This window comes from Ptiloglossa arizonensis, chromosome 14 (genome assembly GCF_051014685.1).
Source record: "Ptiloglossa arizonensis isolate GNS036 chromosome 14, iyPtiAriz1_principal, whole genome shotgun sequence".
Lineage (NCBI taxonomy): Eukaryota > Metazoa > Arthropoda > Insecta > Hymenoptera > Colletidae > Ptiloglossa > Ptiloglossa arizonensis.
Window position 1 is genome coordinate 4,514,097 of NC_135061.1, and position 21,529 is coordinate 4,535,625.

A 21,529-nucleotide genomic window follows, 5' to 3' on the forward strand; every position below is an offset into this window, starting at 1 on the left:
TACCTTCTTTCATTTGTTTACTGATGTACCTTCTTTCATTTGTTTAGGGATGTACCTTCTTTCATTTGTTTAGGGATGTACCTTCTTTCATTTCTTTAGGGATGTACCTTCTTTCATTTGTTTACGGGTGTACTTTCTTTCATTTATTTACGATTCCTTGACTTTCATTTATTCTTTCTTTCATTTATTTACGATTCCTTGACTCCAATTTACTTGATACATTTACGGATGTACCTTCTTTCATTTGTTTAGGGATGTACCTTCTTTCATTTGTTTACGGATGTACTTTCCTTCATTTATTTACGATTCCTTGACTCCAATTAACTTGATACATTTACGGATGTACCTTCTTTCATTTGTTTAGGGATGTACCCTCTTTCATTTTCTAAACGGATGTACTTTCTTCGATTTGTTCACAGATGTACTTTCGTCGGTGCTATCACTGCTACTCGTAGGCATCGTCGCTACCGTAGCAACAACCTCCAGCTGTCCATGGGCACAACACGTGGCCGATCTCGAGAGTTCCTGTATCTGCGACTATAACCTGGCTAGGGAACTCTCGGTGCAATGCGACATCGTCGATTACGAGCAGCTAATGTCCGCCATGCGGCGTCACGCGTCGAAAAATACCGTGGATTTATTTTACATCAACAATAGTACAATTGGAACCCTAAAGAACGACTCGTTCGCAGCGTTCAGGATCAACAATATGCAGCTGTCCGGCTGTCAAATTAGAATCATCGAGCCGGAGGCGTTCAAAGGACAAGAGAACTCCTTGAAGAGTCTGAATCTGAAAGACAACGATCTAACAGAGATTCCCAGTAATATTTTAAAGACTCTACGGAATCTGACTGTACTGGATCTATCGATGAATAAAATTACAAGAGTGAACGATAATGCTTTCGCGGGCTTGAAATTAGTCACACTGAAACTCTCCGATAACGAAGTGACTCTTGCCCTCGGATCGTTTCGAGGTTTGGAGAGATCGTTAAAGAACTTGAACTTGAAGGGCACCAGACAGAAGAAAGTGCCGGAGGGACTCAGGGGTTTGAAGACACTTGCCTTCCTTGATCTGTCGCAGAACAGCATCCGAGAACTACCCGGATCTGCCGGGATGAAAGCTTTCGAAGGGCTTGAATCGTTAACCGGATTGAACCTCGAGAGGAACTTGATCCAGAACATCGGATCGGATGCTTTTTACGGAATTAAGAATACTTTGAGCTCGTTGAGCCTGCTGAACAATCTAATTCCAGATTTTCCAACGGCTGCTATCAACAGTGTTCAAGATCTTAGGGTAAGTTCAGAAGGCATGCATTATTTACGAGCAAGAGATGATCCTACGTGCGAAAGTAGATCGAAAATGTGGAATAATATTTACACGATTCAAGATTTTTGGTTGCACGAGTTTTGGTAGAAATTGACGATGATTATCGAATTTTATTATCGGTGAGAAAAGTGATCGTCTTTGGACTTATTTTTAGCGGGAGTCTTGCTACCCGTTGGTAACACTCTCGTAAAGATATAAAAGAAATTGGATCATTTGAACGTTGAGTAGTGTATCGATTTATCTAGTCGGTGAGCTTGTGTCATCGAATCGGTGAAGCTGGATGAAAATCAGAAAGTAAATGTCAGGGTGAAAGAGAAATAGGCAGATAGATTTGATTGACAGTGGAAAGATCGATGGAAGTTGCACCACACTGCAATAAGTAAAAAAAGATCTGTACATCTAATGGAGGAAACCATAAGGCAGTATAATACTCTGCGAAAGAAAAGATTGCCACATTCGATGTGCAAATAACATACATAATTCTCTCTGTCCCTCTCTCTCTCTCTCTCATTCGCGGTAAAACATTAATAACGATTTAGTAAATTTTCGATTATATCCCGCTCAGTGTACACAGTATGTAAATGATAGATAGAGGATTGTTAACATCCATGCCTGTTTCAGGTAATTTCAAGATTATAGCGAGGTTGATAAATACGAAATAAACGTCAGAAACAGATTAACCGTTACGCGCGTAAATTAAGAAGACATAATTTTTGCGAGAACAAGATCTATTGAAAATTTGGCTAAAAGTTGTTTCGATTTAGGTACTAGACATTGGATTCAATTTGATAACGGACCTGCCGATATATGCTTTCCAAAAGAATCCATCGATAACTCTTCTGGCGATCGATGGTAATCCTTTATCAACTATACCGGAAGAGGCTCTTGCCCAATTGAACGGAACCCTCCGAGGACTGAGTTTAGGCGGTCGATTTCTGGTTTGCGATTGCAGATTACGATGGATCGTGGATTGGATAAAAACCAAAGATCTGCAAGTGACTAGCCGGGAACGCAAGCCACAATTTTGTGGAAGTCCGCAGAATCTGCAGGACAAAAGTTTTTACAATATCGATCCAGAGGGTAATAATTAAAAGATCGATCTAAGCATAGATCTTGTTTCGAGTGAACGCATAGCTTGTCGTTGTATACTGTTCGTTAACGAATTAAACTCGAAGCTCCGAAGAAATACGATTATAATAATTGTACGTTATACCTTCCCTTAGAAATGAACTGTGAAAGAACACCGGAGATCATCGGGATCGGTACGGTAGAAAGTGTGGACACGAGAGAACCGACAGGACCTCTAGGAGTCGCAAGTAGTTACAACCCAATTACTCGACCCTCGATCACTGTTTCGGCTGTAACGAGTACAACGACGACTACCACGACACTAGCACCGTCCACGACCGAACAGAGAAAAGCTGAAACACCACCTTCGACGACCCCAAGGTCTACCACCAACAGACCGACAGTTGCGCGAACGGGTAACGTTGTCATAATGAGGACTACATTGTCCCCACCAAAACACGTTCAGGATCATTTGCAGCCGCACCAACCAAGGCCACCGTTAGTCCTTGGTTCGCCGCTTTATAAACCAAAGTCAAACGAGAAGGACATCATAGTTAAGGATGTGCTCAGACAAGACAATGCCGTGATTATCTACTGGGATACGGACGCAACGAACATTTTAGGTTTCAAAGTCATTTATCGACTGTTCGGAGACAATAATTTCAAACAGGCGCCACCTCTCGAAGCCAGTGAAAGAGAATTCAAAATAAAGAACGTTCCCTCGCAGGTAACGTATTTTAAATACAGTTCCTGTAACACAAGTTAAGTAACACAAAGTTATTCGCAAATGTAACAATATTCTTTTATCGTAGGAATGTATCGTAGTCTGTGTGGTTTCATTGGAAGAAACTAATATTACCCCGGCAAATGTACCCTACAACCAATGTAGAGAAGTAAGAACAGAAAATTCACCTACGTCCAATATGGACAAAATTACCATCGCTGCTAGTGCAGCTATATGCGCCACAATAGTGGTCGCAGTGATAATATTCATCGTCGCGAATCGTCGAAGGGCCAGAAAACTTCATACGCTTCATAGTATCGATCAGACAAAAATGGGAGGTCCAATTGCTGGATTGCCCGTTAATTGTTGCTCCAATGTTGGTCCAACACCTAGCCCTGGTGGGCCGTTGTCCTCAATGGCAACACTCAGTGCTTACAATGCTCAAAAAGAATGGGACCAAGTGTCTGCGTACAGTAATAGAAGCATACCAAGACCAAGGATATTTCCTATAGATCGACAAGGTACGTATAGAGAATAAAAACCTAAATAACTAAACCCTAAAGTACGAATGCAATCCCAAGTATTTAAATTATTCCTTTCAAACTGCAATGCAATGAAAGTTAAACTATGGATTAGTTATATATTGAATGTTAACGAACTGAATAGATATAATGACAAAACAGTATCTAAATTGCTACTGAAATTATTATCGCGAACTTGCAGACAGTTTACGATATCTTATTTCCAGGGTCGATAACAAGAGCTTCCTGTATAGACGAGGTGAGATCTCAAACAGGACACTACAGTGGAAAAGTATCAACGCGGTCTGTAGTTGATGGTCAGTCGCAACATAGTTTTTCAAACACTTCTACAAGATATTTCACAAACAACACTTTGTCATCTAATCTGGCTAACACAAGACCAGGTCAGTGTTTACTAGGCAAATTAATTGGTAACTGTGATAAATACACGTTTACGTAAGATTTCACTTTCATGGTTTTCTTTATAGAGCTAAGACAATCTCGGCAATCCCTCGCAGCAGCTTCTGACAGAATGTCGCGAACAAATTTTTCACCGAGTCATATGCCATCGCACACTTCATCTAGGAGACAGAGACCACGATCATGTAACCGAACTTTAGAGCAAAATCCTCCACGACCAGGTAGCCGATACAGCATAGCTGATTCAACGCACACTCTCAATAATTATGAAGAAAACAATTGGACTGATCATGACATGGATATATACATGGCACGCAATCCAACTACGAGGACTGGTCTCATGCCTCTTTAACTTAATACACTATATGTGTATGGTTTTGCTCAAACGTGTTCAGTGACATTTTTGTGGAGCATTTAGATTGCTCTTACTTAAGTAGGTGTATCATGTGACATGACATTTTAGAAGATATAAAGTTCGTAAATACTTTAGTGTTTATTAGTATAATAATTACAGCCTACATTATTACAAGTATTAGATGTAATAAATGTATTAAAATCGAGATCAGCATTGTAAGCATTTACAAAGTCGAGAGATATCTTCACTATTCCAGTTATTTTCTCATAACTCATAATTCGTAATGTGGTTCTCTTTGTATTTTTTCTAATCAATGTCATTTACAATAAATGAGAAGGTACAATTTCATTATGATGTATCAAACCACTTAAATGTTTTTAAATAATCATTATTTATGATATTATTTATTACATACCATTTTGAATGAAATTTGTCACACTCTGTATGAAACTTCTATTGCAACGCTAAATGTGGGCTAAGATAATATAGCTGTCCAATGCAAATGAAGAACCAACGAATGAAAGAAATAGTGCAACAAAAAATGATGTAATTTCCAGATGCCTACAATGTTGCTTTCGACCACAATGTAGCAATACAAAGGAAAATGTTATAAACATATAGCTTTAAGAAATTTGACATAAAGTATTTTAAAACACAGGTTAAGAAAATGTACTATGTGTGCTTGAATTAAATGTTAAGACTTAATTAACTCAGGCACACAATCTCTAGAAACGATTTTAGTAATAAGTCATAAATGAGTCAAGATTAATGTGTACGAGTGGTGGATGTGTTTTTATCCAAAGACTATATCATAAAAAAAATGTCTATCGAAATCTGTATTATGTTGATGCTTTCACACATGTTTACGAGAAATGTACCAACATACAATATACTTCATAATACGTGATATATCCTGGTAATGAGAAAGTTCTCTACTAAAAACAAATTGATTTTATGTGTTTATAAATAACGATTATTTTATGAATTTCAGTACTAGAAAAAAAATTTTAACTCAATGCATACATAGTGAAATTACAATTATTCTTTGAAATATTATATATCAAGATTCTAATAAATTTCATCTTCATAAGAAAGAATCAATACAATTTCTCATTGTTCAATTATATCACATTGTTTAAAATTGTCAGTATTTAATAATTTTTTCAAATACTAAATAATTCGTGTCTTATTTTCTATCGTGCAATGAATCAATAAAACGTGCAGTACTCACCCAGGTATAAGAATGCTTCTTTCCCAACGAAATTTGATTTCTTGCACAAACTCGAACCATAATTGTGCCAGTGCCGATACTCCTCCAAGATTATGTGCACAATGTGCTGCAACGATAGCAAGACGCCAAATTAAACTATCCATGGTACATGTTTTTATACCTTTCCATTGATCTTCATCCACATTACATGTGTTCACATCACCGTATGGAGTTTTCTGAAACATTAATCGATTAATTCCATTAATTGTACAATGACTTTTCTTATGTTTAAAAAAGAACTCATTAAAATGTAAAGAAAACATTACTCACCGAGTTTTCATCTGCATCAGGAAAAAGAAAATAAAGTATTGGCAATAATATTTCCTCTGATATTGGTCCTTCCACATTTTCATTTTTTTTCATAGTTGCTTTGCTAACAACGTTCGAAATTGTAGGTATTCTAGATTCCGTCAATATATTAAAAACCGAACTCAACGACTGAACATTATTTACAGCATCTCCAAGCAATTCTACCAGAGTTGATTGATTCTGGTAAAGATGCAAAAAGTCTATCAAATATTCTCCAAGTAAACAAGCTGGCAAAGGAACCATTTTGACTTGCACAGACCACTCAGGAGCTAATTGCGGTTCTAAATCTGTAAAGCCTTCACTATCGACTACAACATTTTCTGATAATTCAGGCCATGTAGTAAATAAGTGAAGCTCTCTGAAACAAAGAATTCAATTATTTTACAAATGCAAGTACCTTAATTCTTATTTTCAGAGTACAAAAACTTACGCAATTGGATCAAATGTTACTCCAAATGGAAGTTTTCCAAGTTCAACTACGCCTAATGTTTCTCCTTGCATAAAATCAAAATCTGGTGGTTCTTGGGTCCACGTACTAGTAGTCCAATCCTTTAATAGATATGAAAACCTTGCAGATACCATCACTGGATCAAGTCTTACCCCGCAACCTTCGCTCACTTTTTGTTTAAATAAGGTAATTAAACCTAAAAACAATTCTTATCTGTAAAATAATTGTCATATACCTTATGATAATTTTAATATAACTATTATAATTATTACTGAACTTTAGTTTCACAAAGTATGTTCATACCAGTAAGGTATTTGCAATGAGGAGGTATTTTTTTTAAATGTACCATGTCAAAGTGAACGCAACTTCCTTTCCCAATACCGGTGCCAAGATACATATTTTGCCATGGTTCTTGTACTTGCACTAAAGTAGGTATATTGCTAAAAGTATTTGATACATTTCACCATTGCATCAACATTAATGTCAAACAAAGAACTTGTCTAATTACCAATCTGCGTTAGTTGCAGCAATTGCAAAAGAACTAAGCAAAATTCTAAGTTTAGTTTCATCCCTCACAGATTCTTGTTTAGCAGATTTCAAAACAAGAAATTCTCTAACACCATAGTAGCGAGGTATTTCTAAATGATCTCCATTGATTCTAGCAAAATCATTCGATGTATTTAGTGCATCCTTCTGACATTGTACTTGTTCATCCTCGCTTTCATCTAAAGAACTATCTTTATCATTGTCTTCTAATTTCAATTTATAATGCTTCAATACAAATTCTGCATCTGCAATATAAAAAGAGTTTTGTATATGTTTGCTTTTGTACGAACAAAACAAAAAGAGCATATGGTTGTATGGAACGTATTTTATTTTTTATCAATATAAAGCAAAGACATGTATGCGCACAAACCGGCAAAATGAAGTTTTTCCGTATTCTTTTCCCATTGACATTTAATAAAGTCTCCAGATTTTAAAGAACGACCAATTTTTGTGTTGCATAGTTTCCATTCGTGCATAATTTCCTCCAAACGCGCTATAAACACCTCCCATTCTGAAGCCGTCGTAAAATCATGATGATAAAAGTCTTCAATTTCAACGTTGTTCATTTTTTTTTAACAATGAAATAATTTAAAAAACTTTGTTTACTGAACAGACATTCAACTTGCTTAAGGTTAAGTGTTTGACGTTTATTCATCATCCATTCAATTAAAGTTCATCCGCGAAATCATAGAGGGCGGCATGTACTTAACCAGGTAGAAGTGCTGCACTTCGCATTATTTGAATCAATTTTTATACAAATAAATAATTATTTGACTAAAGAATAAATTTTGTATACGTATAATTTTCTTAAAGTTACAAACAAAATTGATACTATTTAACAAAATAATTCTTTGCAAATAAAAATTTATTTGAGTCAATTCGTATCCGAATAAATTTTTTTATCGGATACGAATTAATTGTTTAATAAAATCATCGGATTTTGGTTGTAACAATTGTGGTCTTTGAAAAATATAGTTAAATAAATGCTATTACTTAAAAGTAACGTAGAAACATGAACTAAAATTGTAGTGTGTCAGTTATCGATTATCGATAGAGCAACACGTATTTACCGTTTTATGTGCAAATATTTACTACTTAGTTTGTAAGATTTTGTACATTAACTTTCTTAAATTTGTTCAAACACGCAAATAATTTTTAAAATACTCTTTTCCTTATCACATTATGATAATTTTATATTCTCTTAAAACTGAACTAGTAAAATTAATTCAGTAAATATAAGTGAAATATATAAGATTGATTTTCTGTCAAATTGATTAAGTCTAATCCAAGTTAGGTTAAGGTAGTTCTCTTCCATGTGTAAATCTTATTTTCGATAAACTTCACCATGTCAGAACCACTACCGTTGCCGCAAAAAAAGTATTACAGACAACGCGCACATTCCAATCCCATAGCAGACCATTGTATAGAATAGTACGTAATTGTATTCAATGAAAAAAATAAAAATTTGCATTAGAAACAATTGTGAAATAGTATTATATTTTTAGGCTAAAATTTTCTTTAGATGTTTTATCTTTCTCATAAATAAAATTGTTTTTAGTCCTGTGAAACCAGACTTAATGAACTGGAGTTCATTATATCCACTTTACTTTTCAAATAAAGATATAGAATCTAAAGAAAAAAGTGCACAGCAAAAATGTGTAGAATTTGCTGATATTGGTTGTGGTTATGGAGGATTATTGGGTATGTACATTTTGACTTTAAATATTATATTTATTAGAACCATATTTGTTTTATTTACGTGTCTAGACAAAAAATATTAGTATACTCTGTACCAATTTCTACTGTAACAAAAAAAATATTAAAATTATAGTGAATAAAAAAAACTGACGTAACAAAAGAAATAAATCATTTTTATAATTTGTGAAACTTCAAAATGCCACATTTTAATCAATATTTCTGGGCAACTAAATTTGTCTATGCAGTATATCTACTATTGACTATTATATCTGGTGATGATAAAAATGTTTTATTTAACAGTTACATTGTCGCCAATGTTCTCCAATAATCTAATTCTCGGTATGGAAATTAGAGTAAAAGTTTCAGACTATGTCACGGATCGTATAGTTGCATTACGATCACAAAATCCTGGACAATATCAAAATATTGCATGCCTAAGAACTAATGCAATGAAGTACTTACCAAATTATTTTCACAAAGGACAGGTATAAACAAAGTGTAGTCTTATTTTAAATCCATTTTAATTATTACTACTATATATATCTTTGTAGTTGAAGAAGATGTTCTTTTTGTATCCTGATCCACATTTTAAAAAATCAAAACATAAATGGAGAATTATAAATAAAACACTTCTGGCAGAATATGCTTATGTATTAGCTGAAGGAGTAATATCATTTATAGCTTCTTGTTTTAATATTTTTCTTATATATAGATAGTTAATTATAAATATCATTTAAAGGCTATTATATATACAGTGACAGATGTGAAAGATCTACATGAATGGATAGTACAGCACTTTCATGAGCATCCTTTATTTGATGATGTTCCCAAGGAAGAATTGGTAAGTTACTTTGACTATTTATTACAGAATGATAGGTTATTAGAGAAATAAATTATTATTAATAGTAGTAATATTACTATTAGAGTAGTATACTTAGAGTGTATAATAAAGTTATTTTTTACAAAGGATGTAGATCCTATTGTGGAGAAATTGTACGAGAGCACAGAGGAAGGTCAAAAAGTAACACGAAATAAAGGAAATAAATTTTTAGCTGTATTCAAACGAATTCCAGATCAATATAATAAAGAAATTAGTTAATATTGAATACTTACAACAGTATATGTATATAAATAGAATTATTTTCTATAATCAATCTACAAAGATCACCTTAGATGCTGTTTTTACATAATTAGTGCGAATTATTTCTTTGTCATCAAATGAATTATGATCTAGAAAATATTCGTGCATAAACTATTTTTATCGAATTATATTTAAAGGACTTCATGTTAAAAATTGAACTACTACCTTTTTTAATATGGACTTTGTTTTGTTTAAATATAGTTTTAAGATAATTATCATGCCTTATATCTTCTTTAGGAATTAGATGTGTAGTTTCTAAAGAAAATTCTTCGTGTACTATAATATATAACATCTGAAAAAATATAATATAGTTGTAAGAGATTTGAAGTTTCTTTGTAAAAAATTAATATAACAAATTGAATTCATTATTTTTACATCTTCTAATATAGAATTAATAAATGTCAATGGTGGTGATATGTACGATCTTTGTACTAATCTCTTTCGCTCTGAAAGGTCCATTATGAATTGTGAGTAATACAAATTTCTTCCAGGTATCAACCTTTCTTCAACAGTCTTCTTAAATCGTTTATTATTAACAATATCCCTATAAAATTTTAAAAGTTTAACACTACTATATTATGCTGTCAAAAAATTGACTATGTTTAATTATTTTAACCATGATTGTTATAATCGGGGATTCTTACTGAGAAATACTAGTATTATACCAGAAGTATTTTTATAAGCCTTAAAGAAACAAAAATACAGAAATACCGATATATTTATTTATATTTATTGGTCATTTGTTTTTATTTCTTTATTTCATTACAATTTTCAAGATTTTGTTTCAAGTAGAGATTTAAAACCGACATATTTTAATCATGTTGCTAATCTTTTATACCAAAACCAATATCGAATTAACTATCTAAACTAAAATAAATGCTATCGGTCTATACCACCTTTATAATTTTGCAATGGAAACATATTTTTTTCTATGAAAACGCTATATTTGTGCATCAATTATAGCATATTATATGTGCCAATATAAGAAAAAGAAAACTTTAGAGTATATAATCTTCACTTTAGAGTATCCTTGTACTAAAATACTGAAATAATATCGGTAGTTATTTCGATTTTCGGTAATATATCGATTTCAGTATAATTTCGGTATTATGTCAATAAGTTTACTAATATTAAGTCCTTGGTTACAGCTATTGCCAAAGAAATCACAGAAAAACAATATTTACCATAATACACCTTCCAAAATAAATGTAATTATGGAAAGTTCATTTTCATTCATTGTAACACTATAATTTCTACTTCTGTCCAAGAAAATTGCATGCGATGGTGTAGCTTTTAATTTTTCCATTAAACTGATCCTTAAACATTCATCCTCCACAGAATATATAGAGCAACGTAAACTCAATGATTTATAAAATATTTCTGGTTTTTCTAGTATTTTTATCCATGGTTCCTGTATAAAAATGAAACCCTGAGTATTTATTAGACACTTAACCTTTTTGCTACAAGATATTGGATGATTTATCACTTACTGGTGTGACAGTGCCTTTTTCTGTAATAGTAAACTGTCCTTCCAATTCTTTCTTTAGAATATTATACTTTAAAATACTTCTTTGATAGTTCCGCCTTTTACAGATGTTAAAAAATTGCAAAGGTACATTAAGATCGATTCTACATGGGTGACCCTTAGTGAAAATTTTCACCTTGAAACTCTGCACTGTATTTGGGTATATTATACCTTTGTGAGGAAATACCTCAACATAAAGTATTTCTGATATTTCTTGACTAAAAGCATTTAACAATTTAATCAACTCTTAATTAGTACAAAAATCAAACTAGTCTAATTAGTAAATAAAATTTTTAAAATATACTTTTCCCATTCGTAAGCCAGCGCATCCTGTGTTAGATTGTTATACACTAAAAGCATCTTCACAATAATATTATATATAGGTATAGACAACAAATCAATACAATCTGTGCTAAAATACAGGGATAACATCTCGCTTTTATAAGTGCAATTAACTGGCATTAAATTCTCAATTATTGTAGATCTAAAATCACTACATGATTCTCCTTCTAATGTTAATTCCATTTTTTTATCGCCCAAAGTTATTGGTAGCACTACCTTACAAAAATTAATATTCTATTACTTTTAAGTAAGTAAGAGTAATTGTTATGAAAAAAAATTCTTTACAAATAAATTAAATAATAGGAGAAACAACAGAATATTTTAATAAACTTAATATAACAAATTTTCTAGTACCTTATATGCTCCAAACATTCTAGGTTGGAATTTTAAAAGTAGGGGTTTAGCTGTGTGAGCTTCTACGACACTATTTTGAGCCAAACAGGAAAATACTTCACAATTATAGGCTTCATTTAGTTTGCAAATATTATCAACATTTAAGGAACATGGCAAATCATAATTTGTAACGTTGTGTATCCAATGTGTCTGGAAATTCATTCATCTTTTGTACAGGTCTTAAAAAAATGAATGAAAATGAATCCTACTTTCTGAATTGCTTCTTTATTCCCAAAGTAAATTTGTCCGAATTTTATGTGTGTGGTGCTTAGAAAATCACACTGTTGTTCAGATTCAGACAAGCAATCAATTAATATGTTTAATATAATGTGACGATCGTGTCCTATGTCTAAATCCCATGATATTTCTGATTTTCCAATCAATGTATAATATATTTTCATGCAAATTATAGCTTTTTCATTCGGCTGTAAAAGAGTTTATTTGTGGATTAATACTTTTTCACCTAATCTTTATTTAAAATGTAAATATAGATTCTTAGCGACTTAATTAATTTAATATACTAAATAAATTCATTAGTAAAAACATAAAATTCGTACTTTTAATGTACCCGACTTTGGATGCACAGTGCAAAGAGTCTGGTGAACACAATCAAGTTCTTCCGTTTGAAGTGAAAAACCTATCTTCTTAATTACAGGTTTACAATCACATTGATACACCCATTTAAAAATCCACGAAATGAGCAATCTTGAAGAATTTATTACAAACAATTTTATAAAAATAACTCCTTTATTTATTATCATTGGAACAAATTTTATAGAATGTGTCTTCCTTTCTCTGGGTAATATACTCTCCAAAATCGTATTTAATCTATTAAAACGCAATTATTACCCTTCTATAAAATAAACTTATTTATTATGTGGGAATTTACAATTTGAAATGATCATACTTATTTATTTGCATTGATTTCCATAAAAATGGTTTACTTATATTCAATGAATATTTTTGTCCACATCCAAACACGCACATATTTTGCACCTGTTACACATGAAAGTTATAATATCTTAAAATTATAAATATAAAGGTCAACTCAGAATTTAACGGCCATCTGCTGCCAGTACATTCTACAAGTTGAAATAGAAATAAGATAAGAATTATATTTATATTTCTATAAATATAATCGAATAAACGCTTTATTAAAAAATTATAACAAAAATATGAAACTTCGACAAACTTTCTGCTAGCATAATTTGCTTCTATTAATACTAATACCTATCAATTATTAATTAATCTAACTCTATTTTTCAACAATGTCAGTCTTGTATTAACAAGTTTAAAATAGAGAAGTAACAAAGAGATTAATAAAAATTACTACATCCATCACTTTCACCAATGTCAAGTAGTAAACACAATGCGCATAAACATATTAAACAAATACTATTGAATTATTTATATGCTACAATGTACTAGCAGGAAGATTGTCGTAATTTCGTAGTTTTGTTGTATAATTTTTTCATAAAGCATTTATTCAATTATGTTTATAGTACTTTTTTTTATTTCTACTCATGGAACATACTGGCACCAGCTGGCTGTTAAGTCCTATATATATACTCTGCATATTTCAATAAAATCCAATATTAATGCAACTGGACAAAATTTGAACTTTACCTTTAAAACCGGCAATACGCACATACAGATCACATTGCAAACTTTGGTAGGAGCTTGTTCAAGTAATAAAGTATCGGATCTAGAGTTAATTCTCACTAAGTATTGAATAGCCAGTTCGTAATTCCCTGGTGTATGTGGGGTAATAGAAATCATAATTTGTTCATGAGAACCTGAACAAATTGTTCCTGAAACTGGATGTAGTTTGATGTCTCCTTCAATGTCTTTAAGTGGCTCGTTTCGATAGGTATAAAGTAATTTGTAATGAATATCTACTAGACTATAATTGAAAAGGCCAAAACACAATGTTCTGGTAGTGTTATACTCTAATTCACTGAAATTTAATTCATTTGGAACTGCCTGAAAATAAAGAATAATTTTTATCATTTAATTATAATTTTAATATATCTTAAATTAAGAGTAACATTAGCCTATCGAGGATATGCTATAATGAAGCACTTTATCTAGACACATTGAGTTTTTAAAAATTAATATGTTGTTTGAGTTAATCTAATGTTACAGAAAATGTGTCAAATTTTTAATAAGTTAGAATTTCTATTAGATCAGATAATCAAGGGACTACTGTATTGAGATTTTTAAGTTTTTAAATCTTTATGTTACTCTTATTTATACATCATTATCTTCTTTAAAAATTCTTTAAATGGAATTTTACCGTTAACAATCCCATTTCACATCTTCCACGAACTCGTACACTTATGCAATTTTTCAAGCCAATAGTAATTCCATTTTTTATAACAATCAAAACACATTGCAATTCAAAATCATAGTCCGTATTAAACTGGACTGGCTGAAATGTACACTCTTGGAACAAAGTATCATTGGGATCAATTTCTCCCGTCTCATTTTGCATATGAAGTTCAGGTGGTAATTGGTAAAATGTATATCTACAAATAAATAAAAATTTCTTGTTAATACAATATCATCAGTATCATTGAGCCATTCAAAATAATAAGATAACATTTACATTACATAAAATTTATTTTAACTTTAAAATTCAAAAAATTGTTCAGGTTTTGACCCATTACATAAATTGTGTAGAAAGTACATAAAATATTTAAATAAAATTTAATGTATAAGTTAAATAATAGTGTGTTACATGTGTGTATAATAATAAAAAATTTGTATTGATTTACTTTAATGTGTGACGAGTAATATTTCGCATTCCAAACATTTGAAACTGCTGACAAAGTGGAAAAACTGGTGGGAAACTTATTTCGCCATGATTGAGGAACAGAATATTTGCATACTCTGCATATCCTTTAATATCTATGTAACTTTCATTCTTTGTATTACCATTAAAATATATTGTCCATCGTTCAATGTAAATCTTTTCACCTTCAGGTTTTGGGGACATTTGAACTGCAATTATCTGATAATTTCTGTAATTTACATATTTTTACACTATACAATGCAATAACATGTATGTGATGACAATCTTTGGTTGAAAATAAATAATAGTAAAACTGTATTGTTCCAAGTATATTAGCAATTATACAAATTGTTTGTTTGCAGTAGGAGCGATATTACTCAAGATAAATATGTATTGATTAAATGCAATATGATTATACATATTATTCGTGTGTCATAAAAAAAAGTTATATATAAGTATAATTGTGTATTAAAATATTTCTCTTTACTGAAAATGAAAAAATTTACTTCAAATAATAATTATGTAATTTATCCAATAGAATTGTACGTGTATACTAATTATGGATTACAAATTGAATGAAATTATGTTGCTCATATTACAAATAAATGATATATTATAAATACATAATAAAATAAAATCGTCATACTGGTAAATTACACCAAGCATTGGTTTCATGGTGAAATGATTTGTTGATGGTGGAACAAATTGAAACATAAGGGGTAAATGACCAAACTTTTTGATTATGAATGTGGTATAAACCGAAAATGGTGGCATACATGGCGGCATTATTATAGTTTGAGGTATTTCGTATTGTGGAATCCATCCGTTTGACCCAATGGGAAACGAGTGCCCTATGAAATGCATTTCACTATTAAAATTCACTTTGCTCTGAAATGTATCGAATCCGTTTTTTATCAATTTAAAATTAATTATTAAATTTTTCTGTCAAGTACTTTTAAAATCTCAAATAATTATGCCGTGTTTTTATTAATGCATAATAGAAACTCAAACCTATTGCTCTGACCATTGTAATAAATGGAAAAATCAATCTTTTTTTGTACTCAGAGAAAACAGAAGCAATGATCTCCCTTCCAAAGAGATTGTTCTTTGTACTGGGATTAAATGAAAATTCAAACAATGTGGTATGACCTGCTCGTACTTGCATCTCACATGGTGTCACATTGAAAATTCCATCAATATCTGCAATGTTTCATACCAAGAAAGAATAATTTACATCATTGGAATTGAATCAAAGTATTAAAGCTATTCAAGGTCCCATATAGAATATTCAAGACTAGACAAAACCTTAAAGTTACCCACACGGTTAATATTATTGTATAATACCGAATATTGACAATAATATTAGCAGTCTAGACATAATATGACTATATATGAGCAATACTGAAAAACTGTGAGGCTCCTGTTTCATATTTGGAATTGAGATATGTCCTGGAATCTCGAATAGTATACATATACAGTTTAAATGAGATTTAGAAAGAGATTGTTTTAAATATAAACATGATACAACTTTGTATACAATTACCTTTTTCCCAAACGATCAATAAATCGGACTGACTGTGATTAGTAAGACATATTGCATATGAAATTCTCTGACTGACATTTTCTATTTCTACGTTTGTTTGACCAAAATTGAAATAGTTCTTTGATAAAGATATTGGAGGTAATTCTCCTGTTGTGTCAATGTTATCGTTCATGTACCCTTCAAAGCCACCTTTTCCTCTTGAAAAATAACTGAAGTCACTTGCATTTACTTTCTTTTTTAACAATGAATTGCGATACCCATATAATTCTATAATGATTGGTTCCTAAATTTTGAATATTGTTTTTAGAAACTAATTTCAATATATAACAAACTCAATTAGTTTCTCTGTATCCTTAACTATCTTCTAATTGTTGACTAGTATATTATTTCAACTTATTGATTTACTTGATGCAGTATTAAAACAGGCAAACGGTATGCGTAACTTCCGTCTTCTAGTGGAGTAAATGTAATAATAACATATTTATAAGAACCAGGATTGATGCAACCGTATCTAGTATCTAATCGAAAAGGCTGAAACTTTTCGTCCATGACAAACATGAAAGTCGCTGCTACTTTAGAGTTATTTGTAAGTTTAATTCGCCATTTTGGTTCGGAATTATCATTTGTGGAAAGCATGACGATTTTAGTTGCTGAACAAGTCACATCCGGACCTTTGAAAATGTATAATATTATAATAAAATAATAAACATGTGAGAATATTAAATCTATTAGAAAAATTCAATTATAATTTTGTGATGTAACATGAAAAAAACGAAAAATTTACTTTTCATAAGAAAGAAATTTGTATAAATTATACATACTTACAATTGAAGTGTATATTGCTAAATATAAAATTAAAATATACATATTAGTGCGAAATTCAATCATACAAACCAATGCAAGATCCACGCGTAACAATTTTCATACATGTTCCAATGGAATCAACGATGGTAAAATAGTCCACATTTTTGGAAGATGCAACGAACGGTCGGTAATGTATCTCGCACACATATTTTTCTTTAGGAACCAGGATCCAACTATAAGAACGTATATGAAAAACGTGATCCAAAGGATTCGTAGTTGGGTCTCTTTGCACTTGATACACTTGTTCCTTCTGCAACAAAGTTATATTTGTTAAATTTATTAGGAACTATAGATAAGAAACAATTTCTGGATATTCAACAAAGGTAAACTTTGATCGTCGATAAATGACCTTGAATAAGCTTGAAAAACCAACATATTGAGGTCAATAAATCCATTACGATCTTGGATTACATCTAGAGAATTATTGCCCTTGAAACGAAATAGGTTCTACTTGAAAGATTTTTTCAAATAAGTAATTTGTGAAATAATTGCGACCGAAGGTTCAAATAAGTCACCCTGTATAAGAGAGAAGGCAGTTTGTGACGTCACTCAATTAGGAAAATGGTCTTAAGCGGGCCCTTGACCCCCGACGGACAACCTCGACACTCACGTGCACTATCATCTTTGAACCTCATTACTTTTACGAATTTATTATATCTCTTCTACTCAATATACCAACATTATTCACTTAATTTACGACGTCCATAAAGATGGATTAAAACCTTGTACTTTGATAGAGTAAGCAAAATTTAGAAATATTTATCTTTCACTTGTGAATATTCAATTTTCAGCAGTAAAACTCTTTTTAAAATTATCGTTGTGTGAATAGAATTTCAAATTTGTTATTTTATGCCTTAAATTCAAGTTGTAGTAACTAAAAAATAGTACGTGTCCTTTAATGTTATCTTTGCGAACGTTTCTTGTTTTAAAAGTTTATCTTTTTATAGAATTTCAATACAATTTTTTACAACTTTAAAAGTAACTTTTGTATATCATTACGTTAAATTTAAACTAAAGCATAGGAAATATTTTACTGCAGTTTAAATTTCATTATATATTAAATATAAATTAAATGACATTTAATTATCAATTGTTATGTACTATATTAGAAGGAAAGAAGTTTCTTGCGAGAAAATTTTACATTTTCTTCAATGCGATTATGGGTTTTCGGATGTAACTTTGTTCACAAAAATAGTACACAGGTCTTTACGATTTGATTATAAAAATGAGACCTCGCGCGCAACAGCTTAATACTTACACAGAATTCGTTCCATATTTCTATCGTTTTTACCTCCGTTTTACCAACTTCCACTTCCCCATAATTTAACTGAATCACTTTCGTTTCATTCTGGAAATGAGCGTTCATTCTGATTTTATCCTCTTAAAAATATGAAAATTACTTTTATCGTGATACGCTTATTTTTGTTTGAAACGAAGACCACCGAGCCGTCGATCTCGTGTGTATCTCTTTCTCTATCTATCTCTCTCATACGCAAGAGATGTGTTCGTTTTGTTTTGATACGTGGATGACGTATATCAAAGACGGTGAATCGAATCTTAACTATTCCCTGAAAATATCTTACGTTTCTCGTTCTTCCTCCTCTCTCTTGATGTGTCACAGGAAATCTCTGCGATATTGATCATAGATTCGATCATCCGTTAATCGACAGTGACGTTAGCCACGTTCTTTATGGCTTTCTGACAGTTCCTGCAAAAATGGCTCGACGGGATGTTTTATATTTTCTGTGTTTACTGCTCCTTGCAGATAATTACGTGAACTACAGCTCGTGCGCACATTACGGTCGACATTACGATGAATGTGAGTATTTCATAGATGATGTGATCAATGGTTTTTATTTATGAAGTATATTCAATTTATAACCTCTTCCTGTAGATGGTTTGGAGACGAAAGAGTTTTGCCATGGGTTTAACAAAAAGTCAACTACTGAGATCACGAATTCGGCGGCAGTAGTTTGGCCTAGACACATGTTCGACCGATGGACTGTTATTACAAATGTTCATTGTAAATTCGTTTTCAAAGCAGCTAAAGGGGATGGATTGTTTGGTGTGATTCAAAAAATGTCTTTCAGACAAAATTTAACACATTGTATAGACTACGTACAGGTAAATGAACACTTGTCTTTCTACCAGTGGTTCTTATATAATAAATATTAAGAATTAACACCTGCTAAGACATTTAAATTTTTATGTTATATCATAACAATTATATCCTTACATTTTTTTAAAGTGTTAGAACTTAGAACCACTGATTTATAGAATATTATTGCTATTTAACAAGATTTTTGAAGACCAATCTAATAGTTTAAAAGGAAAGACAACTATCGAACACAAAAGTTCTGTGGTCTACTTGATCGTAGTAAAGTAAAGTATTACCCAGTTCCTGAACCTGAAAACAGTTTGAATTTGCCTGGAACATTGTGGAAAACATGGAATTTTGCTGAATTTGACCCAAGTGAACATAAATCTGGAGGAGAATTAGAAACTGAAATATTCATTTCAAAAGAGAAATTACTGGATGGCCAATTCCTTGCTCTTAGCATTGTTTATACTCCATATAAAAGTAAGTTTAGTTAATTTGAACAATATTCTGTAGATATAAAGGTAAATTGTAGTGCAAATCTAACATTATGTGCAGATTGTAGCAATGTGAACTCAAGTGAATATACATCAATTGGCCTTAACACCTGTTTGCGGAATGAATTCTTTTGTGATGGAGTTTACAATTGTGCACCTAATATTTGTTCGGATGAAGATAATTGTTCGAATAATACCAATACAATCATTAGCACTGGCACTGGCACAAAAGTAACAGTGGGTGCAGTGACTACATTAATTTTGTCCTTCATCATATTTGTCATGTGCTTATGGATATGTAAAAGATCGCAAAAGTTATGTTGGTCTGATCCAAATATGTGTGCAACAAGGCCAGCATTATGGGGACCTATCATAGAATGTGATACAGTAGGATCTGTGATTCCACCAGTTCCCACAGCACCAATGTTAGAAGTTGCTGTTTCCTCATCTGTTGCTGATAAAGATTTGCCACCTAGTTATGATTCATTATTTCCAGAACAAAGTAATTCTGTTAGATCATAATCATAAGTTACTAAATGTAATTAATAGATATTAGCAGCATTTTATCTAATGTTTTAATTAGATATTGCTGTATACAGAGTGCAGTCTTCATATATATGATATGAATGAGTGCCTTCCTATATGAAAGAAATATACACTGTGACAAAACTATAAAAGATACACAAAAATTTTGAAAAATTCTTTTTAAGTCGAAAATTTCGTCTTCTTTCATTCGTAATATTATTGTTTACGCCATAGAAAAGTATATTTTACAATTTTACAAAATACACAAAGCGTAAAAAGTGAAAAAAATAATTTTTCAGAAGAAATCATATTACATAGATGGTAAATGGATCGCGGTGGTATTATGATGTGAGCAGCTTTAGTATATTATGGTAAAACAGACATTGAGTGTATATTACAAAAAAATGAAAGCTTATTTCAAAAATAAAGAAATAGACATTTTATAGTTTTGTCGCGATGTATAGATAGCTATATATGCAAATTCCCGACAAGAACTATTAGGTCTAACTTTTTTTAGTACTTTATACGAATAAACTTTTTCATATTCTATGTAATTTCTTACTGTAATACTGAAAATTTTTATATTTTGTATTACTCATTCTAAGAGATAGATGCAATTATTTTTATGAAACGATATTTTAAAATATTTCATGTGCTGTTTTTTTACGCTCCAAAACAAATACTCTTTTATTGTATGATAATATATAAATCTGAACAAGATTTATAAGTATATATTGACACTGTGAAGAAGAACTTGTTTTTAAAGAAAGATTACTTAATTATTCAACAACGAAGAATTACTTTAGGAAGAAAGTTTGTTTATAGTTTGTAAGTTTTCTTTTTGAACATTGAAAAAGTACAGTATTGAATAAATTTAATATTTATATGAAATTGATTTTACTTTTTGTTAAAATATTTGCAACTTCTTAATACAAGTAATTCAACTAAAAAATTGTTTAATATTGGTAATCGGTATTACAATAATCTATATAATGAAAACGTCATTGTAATGAAACATGTATTTATTAAAATATGGAACAATTGTTCTATGTGTTTTGTAAACTCAAAGTAATATAGCTTAAACATATGTAAGATATTTATAACGAGTTTTTATACATATA

At 31.2% G+C, this 21,529-nt stretch overlaps 5 protein-coding genes across 9 annotated transcripts in view; 3 read left to right on the forward strand and 2 right to left on the reverse strand.

Annotated features, from left to right (window-relative positions):
- Rab3gap1 (RAB3 GTPase activating protein subunit 1) overlaps positions 1-7,625 on the reverse strand; it is a 36,053-nt gene extending 28,428 nt beyond the window's left edge. For 4 of the 5 annotated variants that reach the window (XM_076326376.1, XM_076326375.1, XM_076326377.1 and 1 more), the window contains exons 1-6: positions 7,359-7,625; positions 6,951-7,233; positions 6,746-6,882; positions 6,425-6,638; positions 5,956-6,352; positions 5,647-5,861 (exon numbers count right to left, since the gene is read on the reverse strand). In XM_076326376.1, the coding sequence (XP_076182491.1) occupies positions 5,647-5,861; positions 5,956-6,352; positions 6,425-6,638; positions 6,746-6,882; positions 6,951-7,233; positions 7,359-7,554 (1,442 nt within the window). In that variant the 5' untranslated portion in view covers positions 7,555-7,625. Of the gene's footprint in view, positions 1-5,646; positions 5,862-5,955; positions 6,353-6,424; positions 6,639-6,745; positions 6,883-6,950; positions 7,234-7,358 lie in introns of those variants that run through there. The other variant, XM_076326379.1, reaches the window with a different exon arrangement.
- Positions 531-4,706, forward strand: Haf (leucine-rich repeat and fibronectin type-III domain-containing protein hattifattener). Its single transcript, XM_076326380.1, has 6 exons — positions 531-1,294; positions 2,092-2,407; positions 2,551-3,122; positions 3,208-3,640; positions 3,868-4,044; positions 4,129-4,706. Exons 1-6 carry the CDS (start codon positions 596-598, stop codon positions 4,410-4,412), a joined length of 2,481 nt encoding a protein of 826 aa, XP_076182495.1. The 5' UTR covers positions 531-595; the 3' UTR covers positions 4,413-4,706.
- A 445-nt stretch (positions 7,626-8,070) lies between the features above and the next one.
- LOC143154341 (tRNA (guanine-N(7)-)-methyltransferase) lies at positions 8,071-10,489 on the forward strand. The gene is made up of 6 exons (XM_076326387.1): positions 8,071-8,419; positions 8,547-8,689; positions 8,987-9,171; positions 9,238-9,351; positions 9,426-9,527; positions 9,654-10,489. The coding sequence occupies exons 1-6, from the start codon at positions 8,334-8,336 to the stop codon at positions 9,783-9,785; spliced, it is 762 nt and encodes a 253-aa protein (XP_076182502.1). The 5' UTR covers positions 8,071-8,333; the 3' UTR covers positions 9,786-10,489.
- On the reverse strand, positions 9,873-18,881 carry LOC143154342 (cilia- and flagella-associated protein 65). The gene is made up of 18 exons (XM_076326388.1): positions 18,547-18,881; positions 17,319-17,538; positions 16,830-17,095; positions 16,425-16,707; positions 15,893-16,081; positions 15,528-15,732; positions 14,865-15,110; positions 14,384-14,615; positions 13,714-14,070; positions 12,995-13,083; positions 12,645-12,915; positions 12,297-12,512; positions 12,049-12,237; positions 11,657-11,910; positions 11,318-11,570; positions 11,012-11,238; positions 10,203-10,371; positions 9,873-10,119 (listed from the first exon to the last, which is right to left on the reverse strand). Exons 1-18 carry the CDS (start codon positions 18,652-18,654, stop codon positions 9,910-9,912), a joined length of 3,984 nt encoding a protein of 1,327 aa, XP_076182503.1. The 5' UTR covers positions 18,655-18,881; the 3' UTR covers positions 9,873-9,909.
- LOC143154340 (uncharacterized) lies at positions 18,462-21,104 on the forward strand. Its single transcript, XM_076326385.1, has 4 exons — positions 18,462-19,107; positions 19,183-19,412; positions 19,611-19,869; positions 19,945-21,104. Exons 1-4 carry the CDS (start codon positions 19,005-19,007, stop codon positions 20,403-20,405), a joined length of 1,053 nt encoding a protein of 350 aa, XP_076182500.1. The 5' UTR covers positions 18,462-19,004; the 3' UTR covers positions 20,406-21,104.
- The last annotated feature ends 425 nt before the right edge of the window (positions 21,105-21,529 follow it).

What these genes read in the sequence shown, in the direction of transcription:
- Haf (XM_076326380.1), top strand. Translation starts at nt 596, where the DNA reads ATGTCCGCCATGCGGCGTCACGCGTCGAAAAATACCGTGGATTTATTT. An exon ending in TAAAGAACGTTCCCTCGCAG is followed by an intron (nt 3,123 to 3,207) that starts GTAACGTATTTT and finishes CTTTTATCGTAG; the next exon opens with GAATGTATCGTAGTCTGTGT. An exon ending in TCTGGCTAACACAAGACCAG is followed by an intron (nt 4,045 to 4,128) that starts GTCAGTGTTTAC and finishes TTTTCTTTATAG; the next exon opens with AGCTAAGACAATCTCGGCAA.
- LOC143154341 (XM_076326387.1), top strand. Translation starts at nt 8,334, where the DNA reads ATGTCAGAACCACTACCGTTGCCGCAAAAAAAGTATTACAGACAACGC. An exon ending in TGGTTATGGAGGATTATTGG is followed by an intron (nt 8,690 to 8,986) that starts GTATGTACATTT and finishes TTTATTTAACAG; the next exon opens with TTACATTGTCGCCAATGTTC. An exon ending in CTTATGTATTAGCTGAAGGA is followed by an intron (nt 9,352 to 9,425) that starts GTAATATCATTT and finishes TATCATTTAAAG; the next exon opens with GCTATTATATATACAGTGAC.
- LOC143154342 (XM_076326388.1), bottom strand. Translation starts at nt 18,654, where the DNA reads ATGAACGCTCATTTCCAGAATGAAACGAAAGTGATTCAGTTAAATTAT. An exon ending in AAATATGGAACGAATTCTGT is followed by an intron (nt 17,539 to 18,546) that starts GTAAGTATTAAG and finishes ACTTTGTTGCAG; the next exon opens with AAGGAACAAGTGTATCAAGT. An exon ending in CTGGCTTACGAATGGGAAAA is followed by an intron (nt 11,571 to 11,656) that starts GTATATTTTAAA and finishes AAATGCTTTTAG; the next exon opens with TCAAGAAATATCAGAAATAC.
- LOC143154340 (XM_076326385.1), top strand. Translation starts at nt 19,005, where the DNA reads ATGGCTCGACGGGATGTTTTATATTTTCTGTGTTTACTGCTCCTTGCA. An exon ending in CGGTCGACATTACGATGAAT is followed by an intron (nt 19,108 to 19,182) that starts GTGAGTATTTCA and finishes CTCTTCCTGTAG; the next exon opens with ATGGTTTGGAGACGAAAGAG. An exon ending in ATTGTATAGACTACGTACAG is followed by an intron (nt 19,413 to 19,610) that starts GTAAATGAACAC and finishes CCAATCTAATAG; the next exon opens with TTTAAAAGGAAAGACAACTA.